This window comes from Pagrus major, chromosome 16, assembly GCF_040436345.1.
Source record: "Pagrus major chromosome 16, Pma_NU_1.0".
NCBI lineage: Eukaryota > Metazoa > Chordata > Actinopteri > Spariformes > Sparidae > Pagrus > Pagrus major.
Window position 1 is genome coordinate 24,665,081 of NC_133230.1, and position 17,794 is coordinate 24,682,874.

At 40.5% G+C, this 17,794-nt stretch overlaps 2 protein-coding genes and 1 long non-coding RNA gene across 3 annotated transcripts; 2 read left to right on the forward strand and 1 right to left on the reverse strand.

Annotated features, from left to right (window-relative positions):
* The first annotated feature begins 2,369 nt into the window (after positions 1–2,369).
* On the forward strand, positions 2,370–8,657 carry LOC141010964 (cytosolic 5'-nucleotidase 1A-like). Its single transcript, XM_073484141.1, has 6 exons — positions 2,370–2,507; positions 4,309–4,476; positions 4,684–4,813; positions 6,957–7,079; positions 7,184–7,368; positions 8,286–8,657. The coding sequence occupies exons 1-6, from the start codon at positions 2,370–2,372 to the stop codon at positions 8,655–8,657; spliced, it is 1,116 nt and encodes a 371-aa protein (XP_073340242.1).
* Positions 8,658–11,275: 2,618 nt separating this feature from the next.
* LOC141010133 (uncharacterized) lies at positions 11,276–12,193 on the reverse strand. The gene is made up of 4 exons (XR_012180176.1): positions 12,128–12,193; positions 11,995–12,024; positions 11,672–11,833; positions 11,276–11,555 (listed from the first exon to the last, which is right to left on the reverse strand). It is a non-coding gene; the product is annotated as an uncharacterized lncRNA (long non-coding RNA).
* A 658-nt stretch (positions 12,194–12,851) lies between these two features.
* Positions 12,852–17,492, forward strand: LOC141010715 (cytosolic 5'-nucleotidase 1A-like). The gene is given in 5 exon segments (XM_073483803.1): positions 12,852–12,855; positions 15,792–15,914; positions 16,047–16,183; positions 16,185–16,232; positions 17,121–17,492. Coding segments are annotated over 5 exon segments (684 nt in total).
* Positions 17,493–17,794: the final 302 nt, after the last annotated feature.

A 17,794-nucleotide genomic window follows, 5' to 3' on the forward strand; every position in this document is an offset into this window, starting at 1 on the left:
GACTTCATTTCACCCCAATTAAAAAGATTAGAATAATGTGATACATGTGAGTTTTTATTTCTGCTTTTCCAGATTCTCTTTAAAAACATGAAATGTATTTCTGCATCATGCAAAACTTTATTTTCCCAAGCTTTCTGTAATGAACAAGAACATTAATCATTCTGTAAAAAAACTTAAATAAATGTTGGGTTTGATTCTACTAAAACATAGATCTGGGGGTCATGATAAAACATTAACTACCACAGACTAGTAGAAAAATGTATTGTAGCCACATAGCTCCTCTGTTTTCAAGCCACAAAAAAACTCAGCTTCTTAGATCAACTTCCTCTCTCACACCCACAGTTTCTGTTTCACGTCCTCTTTGTCTTCAACGCCCCAAGGAATGAATGAAGCAGGGAGGTATTCAGGACTGACCTATCCTCTACTGCACTCTAGTGGCTGTGAGCATGAAATGCAAGAAATGACTGACGCAGCTTTAAATACCACCGCACTCCTCAGATTCTCTAATCTGGGAAGTGATAATCAGGATTAAATTACGTTTAACAAAAAATCCACACGTGTCAAAATTTGTTCCGTGCTCATTTATTTTTGCAACCATAAAAGTTTAAAGGGGCACTATGTAGTTTTGGAGAAGAAATTCAAACTTGGTATGAAATTGAGTTGTCCTTTAAGGTCAGTATGTTTATTCAGTCATGAAAACAACAGCAACAAAACAGGATTTGTTTATTTAGTTTGTTTAGGCATACAAAATCAGTCAATGAAGATCTTTCTCCTCTGATCCCCAAAACTACATAGTGCACCTTTAATTTCTAATTATGTCTAACATATCTAGAATGAATGTCTGAATCTTTGGTTCCTCCAGTTTCAGGCAATAAAAAACAGAGAATCCTTCAGCCGTCCTCGGTCAATCGATAAAAGCTCTTTGCGTCTGGTCTCTGAAGGAGCCTCGGGGAGAGTGTGTGGTCGCAGCCAGACATATTATCCTGCCGGTTACATGGGCACAACTACAAATGGTACCTTGCACTGTCGGTCTCATATGTGCTGAATTTAGAAGTAGTGGATTGATATCTGTAATGGCCCCCTGCTGTTTTGTGATTTGATACAATCTCGATGTTGTTTGCCTGAAAAGTACAATCAAATTACACTGAAAAGAAGATGAAAAAAAAAAGATTAAACACCTATTTGCTACCTCTATAATCCTGACAGAGATATAAAGATGATGGCAGTAATGGATGCAGTTGTGTCTCTATTATCCTTTTGTTCCTCAAATCCCTGCACGGATGTCTGCTCTTCCTCCCAGAAAAACATCTGTAGTGGCTAAATTGCCTGTTTGTTGTGATGAAAGCATAGCTAATATCATTTATCTAGCGTTCATGCTCCTCGAAGCGAAAACCTTTCATCTTTGTTCCCTGCATCACCGCTCTGTTTCTGATTGATGCCATATTTGGACGGCTATATATGCAGTCTGGTGTCCCCACAGCCAATCAGATTCGAGATGTGGGAGACTGACTCCCTGGCCGTTGCCTGGCAACTGGGACTGCTGCTCCGTAATTCAATCCATGGAAAGATCCTGCAGGGGTTTAAATGGGAAGAGGGGAGAAGAAATTATCATTGGAGGCATAGGAGGGAAAGCAAATGACCCAAGGTGGACTTCATTTCCCACGCCGCTGAGCAGGAATATGAAATGATAGTAAGACTGGGACTAGCACTTGTGGTTGAAGTTCTTTGGTAGTAAGAACATCTAAAACAAATATGATATTAACTATCTTCTATTTACACAATCCATTAATAGATTGCAAGAGAAAATAGCTTCAAAGATATCAAACTCCACCTCTCTATGAGGAAGCATAAATGCATTACAAGCATCATGACACACCGATCTGTTCTGTTCAACCAGTTGTCACACACATTAAATCACTCTGCTGCTGCTCTATGGAATCAGACACTTGAAGGGTTAAAAAGGGGGCGGATGCAAAAATGGCTTAAAGTCAGCACTGAGTGTGGTGAAGAGAGAGAGAGGAACACACAGGAAAAGACAAGCACAGAGGAGCTGAATATGGAATACAATACGTATGATGCTTCAGCTGAGAGGATGTATTAATAGCTTGAGTTTTTTTTTTCAATCTCCTTCTATCTCTTTCTTATTCTTCAACACTCATTGACTGTCTTTTCAGAGCTAAGTGCCCCTGATCTCATCTCCTCAGTGCACCGGGACTCGATGCAAATTGTAAATTTGCAGGCGTGAGTAAGGGCTTTTTAGGGAACCCCTGCCAAAGAGAGAGGGAGAGACGAAAAGAGAGTTATCTGAGGACACACTGACTCAGTGTGGACCAGAGGGAGATAGGAGAGTGGTGAGCCAGAGAGGTAAGATGAGTCTAAACAACGGTCAAACTCTGACCATCAGTGGACAGGATTCGACCAGAAATGGTAGCAACAGCAACAGAGCTCCATGGGAAGGTGTTCGGGCAGGTTTGAGGCCCTCCACCCCCACCAGGAAACCAGATTCAGTGAGTATCATTTCCAGCCGTCCTCACGCAGCATCCATTCACAGGTACAGTTCTTATGAGTTTCCATGCCTTCGCAAAACATCAGAGTTGTTGCAGCAGTAAAGACGTTCAATGCACAAATCAGAAGTGAACCATGAAGTCAGATTTAATCTTGTTTCATTGCTTTGGAGCTAATTTGTGCTTTGGAGCTAATCTTTCTTGCTAGTTAAAGCCTGCCAAGACACTTGTGTTCACCACTCCAGGCTGATTATTTCACAGTGGCCAAGATGATGTCATATGATGTACGACAGACACTCTGACCACTTAACTTAATCAAAGACTAACCTGAGGGTAAAAAGCAGGTGGGTTAATAACAGGTTTACCAGCAAGTGCTTGATCTGAAGCCTTACTGAAAGAAGTTCAGTGGAGATGGAGTAGGTTGTGACAGGATACAGAGGCTCAGCTTGGCTTTATTGTATCAGCTGGAAACTGGGCAAAGCATAGTGGGCTCTTGTTTCAGATCAGGTGCATGAAAAAGCAACTGCAAGATGCAGAGAGTTGCCTCATGAACTTGGACTTTATAGACTTTAGACTTTTATTCATCCCACATTGGGGAAATTCACTTGTTACAGTGGCAGGTGGACAGACATACAATAAGTACAAGGGACATACTTATTTTGAGTAACTACTAGAAAATGTGTATTTGCTTTAAAGGGGCTCTGTGTAACTTCTGTGTTGTGCTGGACTCCATTTCTAAACTAATGTTAGCGACAGTTGCTCTCTGTTAGCGGAGCATAGAGAGTCTTTCACAAAGGTCCACAGTCCAGCAGCATTAAGCAACTTGTATAGGAGCAACTGAGAGAGATAGATGCTATTGCTACAAATTGTTGCATAGGGCCCCTTTAATGTTCAAAAACCACATTATTTTTCTCATACTATGCTGCAGCACCTCTATTCACCCTCTGTCTAAACCGTCTGTTTAAGTGCCTGTCTCTTTAATACCTTCCACCCGAAAATGCCAAGTCTGCTCTGATTGGTCAGCTCTCACAAGTCTGAGCAGGCACTGCCCAATGTGTATTTCTTTGTTGATTGACCGTTTTGATAGTTTCACAATATTTATTTTGCATCTAGACCTGCTTTATAATAAAAAAAAAATGGAAATCTCACTTTCTGCAATATGGGACCTTTAGTGGAAGATATATTAATCCTGTCACTGTTTACTTGCTATTATTATGTAGATGGAAAATGGGCATCAGATCTATCTTGTTTATTATCTTGTTTTCCTCTTGCTGCTGGATTCTGAGAGTTATTAAACATGATTTGTTGTTGGCCAGTTATGACAAATAAAGTGTCTTATATCTGATTTCCAGCCCTTTGATGATCAATTAAAGATGGTCTTAAAAATCTAAAAATCTGTCATGATTATCAGTCAAAATATGTATATGCACAAACTATTATACACACAGCGTGTTATTTGTTGTTGTTATAAAGAGTTAAGAAGTGTCAGCCAGGCTACAAGAGTCTTTAATATCACACTGTCACAGCTCACTGAGTTTACTCATCGTAAACTGGGCCATGGCAACACCATTATTACATTTTTCCTCTCTACTGATGTCAGCAAAAAGTTTTTTTTCCTCCAATATTCATATGACTCTGCTCAGAATATGAGAAATAAAATGTGTCCCTGCAGGCAGAAAAGTTACAACTCTGAATCTGACTGGGTGATAATAACATCAGCTCCTCTCAGTCAAATAAGGCAGCTGTGTTTGTGAAGAGCCAGCCAAAGCTGAATGTGAATCAAACATTCATCTCTTTCCCCCAGCCCAAGCCGGAGAATGCCATCACCATCGCCGTGTCGTCACGAGTCCTCTTCAGCATGGAGAAGGAGCAGCAGATCTTTGAGCAGCAAGGCATGGAAGACTATATCAAGTATCAGGTGGAGCATGAAACGCAGCCTCTCAGCCCCGGACCTGCCTTCTCCTTCGTCAAGGTCAGAGGCTATGAGGAGGAATAAAAACCCACTGCAGAGAGATACCTTGGTGTCAGTGTTATGTGTTAGGTTGTGTCTCTGGAGGCGGTGGATGAGTAATAAGCATTAAACACCAACCCACTCAGTCACACACATGCTTCTGTCCCCCTCTGTGATAAGATATTGTCTTTATGTACAAATCAAATCAGTGTTTGGTCGTGTTCCCAGGCTCTGGAGGCTGTGAACACTCAACTGAGGGAGCTTTACCCAGAGAGCGAGGAGCTGTTCGATGTCGTGCTCATGACCAACAACCACGCATACGTCGGCCTAAGACTCATCAATACCATCAATCATCACCGTGAGTTACTGATACACATGAACAATTGAAAGTTAGAAGGTATACTTGGCTTTAAAGCCACAGTGTGTAGAATTTTTAAATGGCTTTTCTTTAAATGAGTTGGTGTCACAATGATTTCTTTGCTGAAAGGAGAAACAGAAACAGTCTCACTGAAATTTGGTACAGTTGTCATGGGTTACTGACTAACCAATAATCTACCATGTCTGCTGATGAAAGATCAACGAGGCCATCAACATCCAATGGAAAAGACTGACATATGAGTCACAATCTACCCTATTCCCACAGATAGAAGTACATGCTTGACGATCTCTGATAAGGCATTTAAGAAACTGAAAAGCAAATTGTTTAAGATTTAAAAAATAAGTCTGGTGATATCCTATATTTTTATTTTTGTTGACAAATCCCATGAAAAGAGCAAAACAAAACAAGAATAGAGCTCCAGTATTGTCAAAAAAAAAAAAAAAAAAAAAATTAAAATTAAAAGCACATCAATGAGCCACACTCTGTTGCACTGGGTAACATCTTCTATTATTACAATGAACATGGACAGTGTAGTTTATGTTGAATCAATCCCACGCCACACAACAAACCATTCCACTACTGAAAATAGTCCAAAACCAATGCATTATTTACTCATGTTTGAGGTATTTACTAAAAACTAGAGTGCCCTGCTGATTTAGGAAATTTCTGAGCATTATTTAGAGATGAAAGTATATAATCATTTTTCAGCAGCCTGTTTTGTTTCTCCAGTCGGGACAAATGTGCCCGGAGCTAAGTGAGAAACGAACTAAAACATTATTGGTTTTGGTCTTTTCATGGAATTTGTTGACAATAAGAAAAAAATATAAAATGTCACCATCCGTATCGTGTAAAGTTTGCAAATACATTTCTTGAGCACAAAATATGGTTTTGTTTGCTCAAATGAAATTATGTTTTGCTTGCGCATATTTTCTCTTCAAAATATAATTTATGCGCTCAAACTCTCCCATTGTTCCTTCACAAATGTGGCACAAATATCACGCCCTATTAAACTCTTTGACACAACTCTAATGCAGGGGCAACCCCTCACACACATACAGTATGCACACAGAGCAAGTGAGAACATTAACAGTAACAACAGTAAGTCCCTGTAAAGATACATTTCATTCAAACACACACACAGCATTATAGTATTATACGTTTTTAAATTAACTTTGTTTAATTTTTTTAAAAGAGGGGTATTTCGGAGATTCCTTCGCGTACCACTAGAGGGAGCCCGCGTACCACCAGTGGTACATGTACCATAGTTTGAGAAAGGCAGGTGTAAACGAATGAAACCACTATTGCTGATACAATACATTTTCTTGTACATTATATTTTCTGTGGTTTCTGAGTGGTTTCAAGCCATCACCTCAGCCGACAATTGTTGACACAGTTGACTTTTTTCTCCCATTCTGGAGAGTCCTGCTGGGTGGGCTTCTTGAAAGTCACCACTAACCCTAACCCACCCTTTTTCATTTCTTTTGAGATCAAAAACAAGCCTGTAAAATGAACTTGAGGTGAGCGTTTGTTTAAATGTTTGTTTAAATGCTACACAAATTAATATTTTACAGTAAACTGAAGCAAATTTGTTTATCCTTTATGAAGCCCCTAGTGTTGATGGACTCCCACTCAGTTGAATGTGTTGCTCTCTATCCCTGAGGATGAACTGGGACTGACAGTGGTTATGGCAGGATCTTGTTCATGGTCCACTCACCACAATACGACCCTTGGGGATAAGTGGTGGGAATTGAGGATCTGTGGTTCTGGCTCCTTGGAGGGGTTTGGCAGACCCACACCCAGTGCCTGTTAATGTAGTCAAGCCAAGCAGAAAAATCTGCATTGCCTGAGACAAGATCTCAAGGTCATTCCTTTCCTTTTCCATGCTCTGCCTCCTAAAACCACCAACAACCAGTATTTGATGTTGACAGTGATCAGCTATGAATGTTAGTTATGCCCCCCGATTACCGCTGATTCTTTTTTTTTATCATCAAAATTGTGCTTCCCCAAATATTGCAGTTGTGCTGACGATCCTTTTGTTTGTGTTTTACCTTTTTTTCCTTGTACATTTTCAGTTTTATGCACATCAGCTGCTCACTCAACTTTTTCGTCCTCCTCTCTACAGAGTTGTTCATCGAGCGCTTCTGCATGACAGGGGGAAACAGCCCCATTGGCTACTTGAAGGCCTACCACACTAACCTTTACCTGTCTGCTGATCCCATCAAGGTTCGAGAAGCACTGGAGGAAGGTCAGTGCTAAAAGACAGAAGCTACATATTACTGTGAAGCTGTAACACCAGTGTAAGTTATAACATTTATTGATACACAGCTGATTTTTCAACAATTCATTCAGGCATAGCAGCAGCCACCATGTTCACCCCAGAGAAGATGACGGAAGTGTCGGAGACTCAGCTGCGTGTTGCCTTCGATGGTGACGCTGTCCTCTTTTCTGATGAGTCTGAGCGCATTTTCAAGGCCCACGGACGGGACAAGTTCTTTGAGCACGAGAAGGCGCATGAGAACATGCCTCTGGACCATGTACAGTATACATATACAGTGACATTTTTTTAATCTCACTGCTATTGGGCATGTAGTGCATTTGGTACATTCAATGAAGGGATTTTTCTGGTTTATTACAACTTGGGTCTATTGTCTTGCCTGTGACCATCATTTCTGTCACTAAGGATTGGGGAAACATGGTGATATCCATCAGTCCATGCCATCCCCCTTTTTAATCAAAATGACCAAAATGCATCCACCTTGTTAACCTAGCTAGGGTTAAGAGTTAAGGCTTATTTATGTCCCCTTTGCGTACGAAAATATATACAACCGTTTTTGAGCAAACCTTTATTGCCCACATATTTCCAATGCATCCATCCAATGCATCCACACCTAGAGGGCGCCGCTCAGAGTCAACTTGGTCTCTCACAGGCCTCCACTTTTCCTTTGCCACCATCCAAAGAAGCGGTCAGATGACCATACAGGCTTTTCATAAACCAGATTATCAAAAGAATTTGAATTTGAGCACATGTTGAAATATTGGCAAACATTCCTAATTAAGCAGGAAAACACTGTGCACAAGTGTAAGTACAGGAAGTCAAAGATGAACAAGAAATTTGGTCTGTAAACTCATTTTTTCCATTTGTCTTTTTTCTTTCAAATTAATTTGACTGATCTGGTGGTTTGTTTTAAACCTGTCCGAGCTTTTATTTCTCGCTACATCTTACTTCTCCTTGAAATGTCACCTCATTTCACTATCTCAGGAATCATTAGACCAATAGGAATGATGGCTAATGCTATGACTGCAAGTTATAAGTTATAATAAAGCAGCTGCATGTACAGGAAAGTTTGTTATGAACTGAGATTCTAAAATTTGAACAAATAGATCCACATATAAATCTAGAAGCTAACAAATGCAGCCTGTGGGCTCACTGTATTCGTCCTTCTTTCTGCAGGGGCCATTGAAGTGTTTCCTTGAGGCTTTAGGAAAGCTGCAGAAGAAGTTCTATAACAAAGGCCAGCGCATGGACTGCCCCATCCGGACCTACTTGGTGACAGCTCGCTCCGCAGCCAGTTCTGGTACCAGAGCCCTAAAAACTCTGCGCTCATGGGGTCTGGAGATCAATGAAGCTCTCTTTTTGGCAGGGGCACCCAAGGGCCCCGTGCTTGAGAAGATCAGGCCGCACATCTTCTTTGATGACCACATGTTTCACGTGGAGGGAGCAGCTGAATTAGGGACGGTAGCGTGCCACGTGCCCTATGGGATAGCTCAGACGGTCAGCAAGAAAGGAATTAAGGACAAAGAGACGTCTTCAGCACCCAAGTAGCCTGGACATCACTGCGCAGAGACAAAGGAAGTGGTACTCAGTGCTGTTTAAAATGCCATATACCACAGGAGACCTCCTGTTTATTAGAAATAAAACAAAGTCTTCACACTTTGAAACAATATTTATTTAGACGCCAGGTTGCTCAGCAAACTTGAAGCAGGATTTGTCAGACTTGCATGTTGTTGGTTTGCCTTTATGTATGTTGTACACGTGGTTGTTTGATCAATGTATATGAATGTAGTTTAAAATGAAGTATATTGGTAAGAAGGGAACATTTTACTTTAAATTTATATATTTATTTCTTATATCTTATAAAGATGAGTTATAACTTATTTAGCATTTATTGACATCCATCATGTGCAATTTTCACTTCTGCTACTTGTACCTGAAGTGATAAAAGTTTGGTGTCTCCCTTGTTGTTGCCTGTCTGCCTTATTTTATCATTTGGGTGTGTCGTTGTTGGTACTGTTGTTCTACTGTTCTGAGTGTGAAGTGTCTATTGAATAACACGCTTGATCAGATGTGGAATCTGGGTTAATCTTGGCCAAATGAACACTGTGGACTGTTATGCAATCAAGTTTTTGTGTTTCAAGATTGAAGTAAAGATGACTGTATTACTAACTTGCTCCTGCTTCATTCATCGCAGCTGTCACTGACACATGAAAACAGAAAACATTACAGCTCATCTGGCTTAATCCAAGACATTTGCTTTACGGTTACTGTTAGTTCATTTAATAAAGAAAACATAAGTAGGCTATCGGTGCTTTCAAAGACATGCATTAGCATTGTCTAAGAAAGTGATACTCACAAAGTCCCACGTCATTCCTTATTCTGCTGCACCTTGAACTGGGTTTATATTCTATAGGTGAGGGTTAGGTAACATTTCTTGAGAAATGGAAAGAGGGTGTCACAGAGTCCTTATCTCCGTTGAACCTGAACTAACATTTCAAGACATGACTATAACTGGAACACCAGAATAGAAAGCAAAGGATAGAAACACTTTAAAAGACTCTGATAAATCAGTGGACCTCGTACTTTGTAAAGACCCGTTGGCCTTTCAGTGTGACCAGCCCAAAGCACGCCTGTGCAATAATTAGGATGTTTAATCAACACTTTTATGTGACACCAGTCACCTGTCAGGTGGATGTGGTTGGATTATCTTTGAAAAGGAGATGTGGGTTGAATCAAATTTGAATTTAAGAGGAAAAAAGTTGTTTGTGTGTACGAGCAAGTCTTTGAGTTCAACTCATGACTAGTTATGTTCAAGCATACCACCTAAAACAGATGATTAGTAAAAAAGGTAAAAACTGAATGAAATCTGCAACTGTGACTCCAGATTTTAATTAAGCCATATCTAATGACACCATTTTGAAGGTCTCCATCCCAATTTTTCCCAACATCAGTACGTGGTCTCCGTAGATGTAGATATTGACGTTAAAAATGCTCTGATATGTCACATAAATAAATGATCTCAAAGGGGTCGTTTATAGTGACGAATATACAGAAAAAGTGTGTTTTAGCATCTTTCAGCTCATTGTGTTGGTTTTGCGAGTCAAGTCAATTTAATGTATAAGATACCAATTCACAACAACAGTTATTTCAAGACACTTTTTAATAAGAGCGGGTCTAGTCCCTTCACGTTACTTTACAGAGACCCAACAATCCCCGTGAGCAAGCACTTGGTGACAGTGGTGAGGAAAATCAGCTTTTTAACAGAAAGAAACCAAGAAGCAGAAAGGATGAGCAAATTGTCTAATTTGTTTCTATGTATGTGTAAATGTCCCGACTTCTTTGGAATTGGCATTGTGGGTTACAACTTCCTTATGAGATTTTGAAGTCCAGAAATGGTTATGGATAAGCTGATAAACTGAATAGGTTACTTGATCTCAACAAATATCAGCAGTTTAGCACATTTGAAGTGACAGATTCAGCAGTTGCAGTTGCTTCTTTTTAGTTGACTATCTTTTGTTTTCTAGCCAGGACACAATCAGGTTACACAGGAAATTAGAGACTGTTTAAATGTCATAAACCTGGCTGCTGTTATAAATAGATTGTCTAACCAACACCCAACCTTATTTTGGAAGCATTAATGACTCATTTTAACATAGGGATTGTTTTTTACGGTGTGTGAACACAGACAATACATTAACTACAGGGAGATTAGCTCTGACCCTATTAGCTCTTTAACACCACTTTAACAAACATGTGTAGTTGAGACCAGATATGGATAAAAGACCAGTTGTTGTGAAGAGGAAAAAGTCATTCAATTCAATAGAAAAAGTACGTGTGATGTGAAAGTGAATGTGAAAGATGTTTAATTACAATACAATCAATCTATAAAACTATCCCTGTGTGAAACTTTGTAGCAGACTACATACGCAGTCCAGAAACATTACAAAAAAAACCAGAATGCCTTCTCTCAAATATAATGGAACTGCATCACACTTGGCTTTGGTGCTCAAAGCGTCAAAAAAATACATTTGAGAAACTCTTTCCAGAAATCATGACCTGCTTACACAAGATAATCCACAGACCTCATTGTGAACAGTTGCTCATAGTTATGACTCCTCAGCTGATGATCTACTGACTATTTACACATGACACAGTGAGCCAGCATCTTTCAGAGGCTTTAAAAGTTTATTGCATAAAAACATTTCAGACATTATTTTCAATTTCCTCCTTAATTTAGCAAAAAATGATTTTCAAATCAAAACAAATCAATTTTACTTAAATAGCCCAAAATCCCAATCGCATTGCCTCAGTGGGCTTTACAATCTGTAAAGTGAACGACATCCTCTGTCCTTAGACCAGATCAGATGAGGAGTGCAATCAGCCCTCCTGCTGCTGCTCCAGTGCCGCCCACAGCTGCACTGACAGCTCCTGACAGTCCAGCTGCACCTACAGAAACATTGCACAGGCTTTATATCAAGGTATGGAGCTACAGCAATGATCATCTCAGCATTCAGACACAAAGCTTAAAAAAGTCATTTAATACATCAAGGAATGAATTTTACCTGCTGCCTGCAAAACAGCCACTGTACTTCCTGCTGCCACTGCTCCTCCATTAGCCACTGCTGCAGCTGACATCATGCTGGCAGCATAGGAGCCTGCTGCTATTCCAGCTGAGGTGAATCCTATGCCGGCCAGAACAAAAGGAGCCCCGACCACGGCACCTGCTGCACATTGTCAAAAGCATAGCAGAGGAAACTGTTACACCACTTCAAAATGGATCATGCTTGATATAACTTCAGTATGTAAATGGATTTTCTACTTTAAAGTGTGTTAAAAACAACTGGAAACAACACAGATGATCCATGAAGGCTTTCCAAACACTTACTTGCTCCTGCTCCGATTAACGCAGCTGTCACTGAAACACAAGATGAAAACATTACAGCTCATTTGGTTTAGTTAAAGACAATTTGCTATGGTTACTACATTCATAGAGAAAGAGAAGGAACAGTGTTACTCACATAGCCCCATGTTGTTCTTCTTTGTGATGAGCCTTGCACTGGGCTGAGTTTATATACTGAGAGTTAGGTATCACTTCCTCAGAAATGAAGCAGTTTAAGATCTAATCAAAAGAGGGCGTCACTGAGTACTTAGCTCCCTTTCAAAATAAACTTTAGTCATTAACATTTCTTGGGTGGTTTGTCATAACTATAACTGGAAAAACAGGACAGAAACATAGGCAGAAATTAAGCACGTGTGACATGGTGATGTAGTGTGATGTCAAGAAGTCATGAATTTAAAGGTGGGGCTACTGATGAGGCCTTTCAGGCACTTTCTGTGGGAGAGAGGAGCTCCCGCTGGCACGGACTTTGGCTTTTTAACTTTTAAGACATTTTACATGAATCATCTCAGCAACTATTGGATGGATTTTTGTATGATATTCACTTAAATGGGCACCTGAGTGAGAAGAATTCTGTACAACATGGAAAAAACCTCAGTATACATTGGCAGCAGCGCTACTTATAGGCACACATAAATATCACACAGTAAATAGTAATCACAACAGTCTGAGACAATGATGAGCTGAATGTATCACAATGCAAGGTGCAAAGATTAGACGTCTCGGAAGTAGAATTTAGTCCTTGTTGCAGCAGGAAGGCATCTTAAACCATGTTGATTTGTTGGACAACAAGCTGTAGTGCCTCCCAGAGGGCAAAAGCTGACACAAAAAGTGAGCAGGAAGGGATGGGTAAAATATCATTTTATAGGGACATCACTGCTGAGGGTCCAAGGGTCTGTCTCCTTCACAGGAAGCTCCAGATCCAGTGGATGCAGCGGCTGTTGTTCATGTGGACCGAAAGACTAATGAATGCTGAGTGGGAGAAATGTAATGAAGGAATGTTTGATTTGTACACTGACATCAATCGTTGGTCTGAGAGGGCTTCAATATCCGTCACAATGGCAGACTCTGGGTGTCTGGAGGTACAGATGAGATGAGCCTTGGAGAAATTCCAGACTCCGTTGGTGATACTGAGAGACGACAGGGACCGAGAGTCTGTAGCTCCTGTCTACGACTACACTCCTGTACACTGTACTTTAAGTATTTGTATAACTGAGGCCCTTTCCAGTCTATTATTTTATTCATCATTGATTATTCCACATCAAGCTGCTGCACTTAAAAAATGTTAATGAGCTTGTGAACAATTTAATTTACTCATTCAGGCCATCTAGTGGACATGATGAGGAATGGAAGAAAAATATGTGCAGACGACACACTGAACTGTCACAGCTTTTACAGATTTATTGTTTTTATTTACTGAAAAAATATTTTAAAAATTAGATTTTTAATTCATATAAGAAGTTCATCCATGCCAGTGACAGTTTTCTAAGTCAAGTTACATTTTACAGTCTTGTGGATTTCTGTTTGTTCCCCTTCACTCTTCTTGAAAGCTACACTCTATCAAATTGGTCGATATTTACAGGTTGAAATCCAGGTCAGGTTTTGTTATATTTCTATCTTCCTGAATACTTTGCAAGTTAGACAACGTCACTGTTTTGGGACCACCTTGCTGCCAGGTAGTAGACTCACATTGTTCAGTGAAACTGCAGGTAAGGGGCAAATTAAGATTAGCATGAGAAAAATCATTTGTTCAGCTTTTTTATTTATCCCCTTTTGTCTTTTTATTTGTTTTGGTTGCTTTTTGCTGTCATGAAGTCTCTTAAAGGGAGAGTTCACCCCAAAATAAAAAATAGATATTTGTCCTCATACCTGCAATACTATTTGTCCATCTAGATTGTTTTGGTGGAAATTGGGGAGTTTGGGAGGTATGGGTTATACAGATGTCTGCCTTCTCTCAAATAAAATGGAACTACATCACACTTGGCTTGGGTGCTCAAAGCGTAAAAAAATAAATAAATACACATTTGAAAAACTCTTTCCAGAAATCATGACCCACTTACGCAAAATAATCCTTGTTGTGAGCAGTTGCTCATAGTTTTGACCCCTCAGCTGATGATCTCCCAACTATTTACACATGACACAGTGAGCCAGCATCTTTAAGCAGTTCTAAAAGTTTATTGCATACAAACATTTCAGCTGTCTGACATGACAAAGTTGCTGGTTAGTATGTGAACTGACATTATTTTCAATTTCATCCTTAATTTGGCAAAAAAAAATGACTGGCCTCAGATTTTACAATCTGTAAAGTGAACGACATCCTCTGTCACCGACCAGATTCAGATGAGTGCAACCAGCCCTCCATTGTGCATAGTTAGTACTTTTACTTTAGGTACTTTACAGTACATTTTGAGCCCAATACTTTTGTACTTTTACTTGAGTAAAAATGTATGCGTATGACTTTGACTTGTGACAGTATTTCTACACTATAGAACTGCTATTTAAGGACAACATCTGACACCATCAACTTAGGCTCAGCAGCTGTGTCATCATCAGGTGGGTCATCATCAGCTGGGTCATGATCATCAGCTTTTGCTTTTGCTTTTGCTTTTCCCACAAAGAGACTAGTCAGCCACCCCAATGCTCCTCCAGTGCCAGCCACAGCTGTAGTGGCAGTTGCCGACAGACCAGCTGCACCTACAGCAAGATTACACTGGTTTAATATCAAGGTATGAAGCTACAGAAAAGCTGAGAAATAAATAAATAAATAACTAGGCTAAAAACAAGGACACTACAATGTCCATTATTGTTGTCTGTAGTGTGCATGTCCTGTCATTTTATAGCTGCATGTATTGTGATTTGTTCTGCGTGTCTGACAAACCTGTGAAGACGAAGGCAAATTTCCACATTATGGATAATAAAGATTATTATTGTTAAATGAATGAGTGGCACTATTATACGCAGTGGTTCCATCATAGTCATACTTAACAATGGATTGTAACCAAAAGCTACAAATCTGTTATGACAAGAAGATGAAACGGCTTTTATCTGCTGACTGCAAGACAGCCACAGCACTTCCAGCTGCCACTCCTCCTCCGTTAGCAATCGCAGCAGCCGACATCATTTTAGCAGCGATGGAGCCTGCTGCTATTCCAGCTGAGGTGAAACCTGCAGCGCCCAGAGCCAAAGGAGCCCCGACCACGGCAACTACTGCACATGGATAAGAACAGAATCAGAGGAAACTTTTCTAAATCAAAGTGTGCTAATTTGTTGGGTAGTGTTGATGGACTCCCACTCAGTTGAATGTGTTGCTCTCTATCCCTGAGGATGAACTGGGACTGACAGTGGTTATGGCAGGATCTTGTTCATGGTCCACTCACCACAATACGACCCTTGGGGATAAGTGGTGGGAATTGAGGATCTGTGGTTCTGGCTCCTTGGAGGGGTTTGGCAGACCCACACCCAGTGCCTGCTAATGTAGTCAAGCCAAGCAGAAAAATCTGCATTGCCTGAGACAAGATCTCAAGGTCATTCCTTTCCTTTTCCATGCTCTGCCTCCTAAAACCACCAACAACCAGTATTTGATGTTGACAGTGATCAGCTATGAATGTTAGTTATGCCCCCCGATTACCCCTGATTCTTTTTTCTTATCATCAAAATTGTGCTTCCCCAAATATTGCAGTCCTCCTGACGATCCTTTTGTTTGTGTTTTACCTTTTTTTCCTTGTACATTTTCAGTTTTATGCACATCAGCTGCTCACTCAACTTTTTCGTCCTCCTCTCTACAGAGTTGTTCATCGAGCGCTTCTGCATGACAGGGGGAAACAGCCCCATTGGCTACTTGAAGGCTTACCACACTAACCTTTACCTGTCTGCTGATCCCATCAAGGTTCGAGAAGCACTGGAGGAAGGTCAGTGCTAAAAGACAGAAGCTACATATTACTGTGAAGCTGTAACACCAGCGTAATGAAGCAAAAGTTGGCGTCTCTGCTGCATATGTAACATGTATTGATACACAGCTGATTTTTCAACAATCCATTCAGGCATAGCAGCAGCCACCATGTTCACCCCAGAGAAGATGACGGAAGTGTCGGAGACTCAGCTGCGTGTTGCCTTCGATGGTGACACTGTCCTCTTCTCTGATGAGTCTGAGCGCATTTTCAAGGCCCACGGACGGGATCAAGTTGTTTGAGCACGAGAAGGCGCATGAGAACATGCCTCTGGACCATGTACAGTATACATATACAGTGACAATTTTTTAATCTCACTGCTATTGGGCATGTAGTACATTTGGTACATTCAATGAAGGGATTTTTCTGGTTTATTACAACTTGGGTCTATTGTCTTACCTGTGACCATCATTTCTGTCACTAAGGATTGGGGAAACATGGTGATATCCATCAGTCCATGCCATCCCCCTTTTTAATCAAAATGACATCCACCTTGTTAACCTAGCTAGGGTTAAGAGTTTATTTATGCTCCCTTCACGTACGAAAATAGATACATCCGTTTCGAGCAAACCTTTATTGCCCACATATTTCCAATGCATCCATTCCTAGAGGGCGCCGCTCAGAGTCAACTTGGTCTCACACGGACCTCCACTTTTCCTTTGCCACCATCCAAAGAAGCGGTCAGATGACCAGACAGGCTTTTCATAAACCAGATTATCAAAAGAATTTGAATTTGAGCACATGTTGAAATATTGGCAAACATTCCTAATTAAGCAGGAAAACACTGTGCACAAGTGTAAGTACAGGAAGTCAAAGATGAACAAGAAATTTGGTCTGTAAACTCATTTTTTCCATTTGTTTTTTTCTTTCAAATTAATTTGACTGATCTAGTGGTTTGTTTTAAACCTGTCCGAGCTTTTATTTCTCGCAACATCTGACTTCTCCTTGAAATGTCACCTCATTTCCCCATCTCAGGAATCATTAGACCAATAGGAATGATGGCTAATGCTATGACTGCAAGTTATAAGTTATAATAAAGCAGCTGCATATACAGGAAAGTTTGTTATGAACTGAGATTCTAAAATTCGAACAAATAGAGCCACATATAAATCTAGAAGCTAACAAATGCAGCCTGTGGGCTCACTGTATTCGTCCTTCTTTCTGCAGGGGCCATTGAAGTGTTTCCTTGAGGCTTTAGGAAAGCTGCAGAAGAAGTTCTATAACAAAGGCCAGCGCATGGACTGCCCCATCCGGACCTACTTGGTGACGGCTCGCTCCGCAGCCAGTTCTGGTACCAGAGCCCTAAAAACTCTGCGCTCATGGGGTCTGGAGATCAACGAAGCTCTCTTTTTGGCAGGGGCACCCAAAGGCCCCGTGCTTGAGAAGATCAGGCCGCACATCTTCTTTGATGACCACATGTTTCACGTGGAGGGAGCAGCTGAATTAGGGACGGTAGCGTGCCACGTGCCCTATGGGATAGCTCAGACGGTCAGCAAGAAAGGAATTAAGGACAAAGAGACGTCTTCAGCACCCAAGTAGCCTGGACATCACTGCGCAGAGACAAGGGAAGTGGTACTCAGTGCTGTTTAAAATGCCATATACCACAGGAGACCTCCTGTTTATTAGAAATAAAACAAAGTCTTCACACTTTGAAACAATATTTATTTAGACGCCAGGTTGCTCAGCAAACTTGAAGCAGGATTTGTCTGACTTGCATGTTGTTGGTTTGCCTTTATGTATGTTGTACACGTGGTTGTTTGATCAATGTATATGAATGTAGTTTAAAATGAAGTATATTGGTAAGAAGGGAACATTTTACTTTAAATTGATATATTTATTTC

What these genes read in the sequence shown, in the direction of transcription:
- LOC141010964 (XM_073484141.1), top strand. Translation starts at nt 2,370, where the DNA reads ATGAGTCTAAACAACGGTCAAACTCTGACCATCAGTGGACAGGATTCG. An exon ending in CCACCAGGAAACCAGATTCA is followed by an intron (nt 2,508 to 4,308) that starts GTGAGTATCATT and finishes TCTTTCCCCCAG; the next exon opens with CCCAAGCCGGAGAATGCCAT. An exon ending in CTGCCTTCTCCTTCGTCAAG is followed by an intron (nt 4,477 to 4,683) that starts GTCAGAGGCTAT and finishes TCGTGTTCCCAG; the next exon opens with GCTCTGGAGGCTGTGAACAC.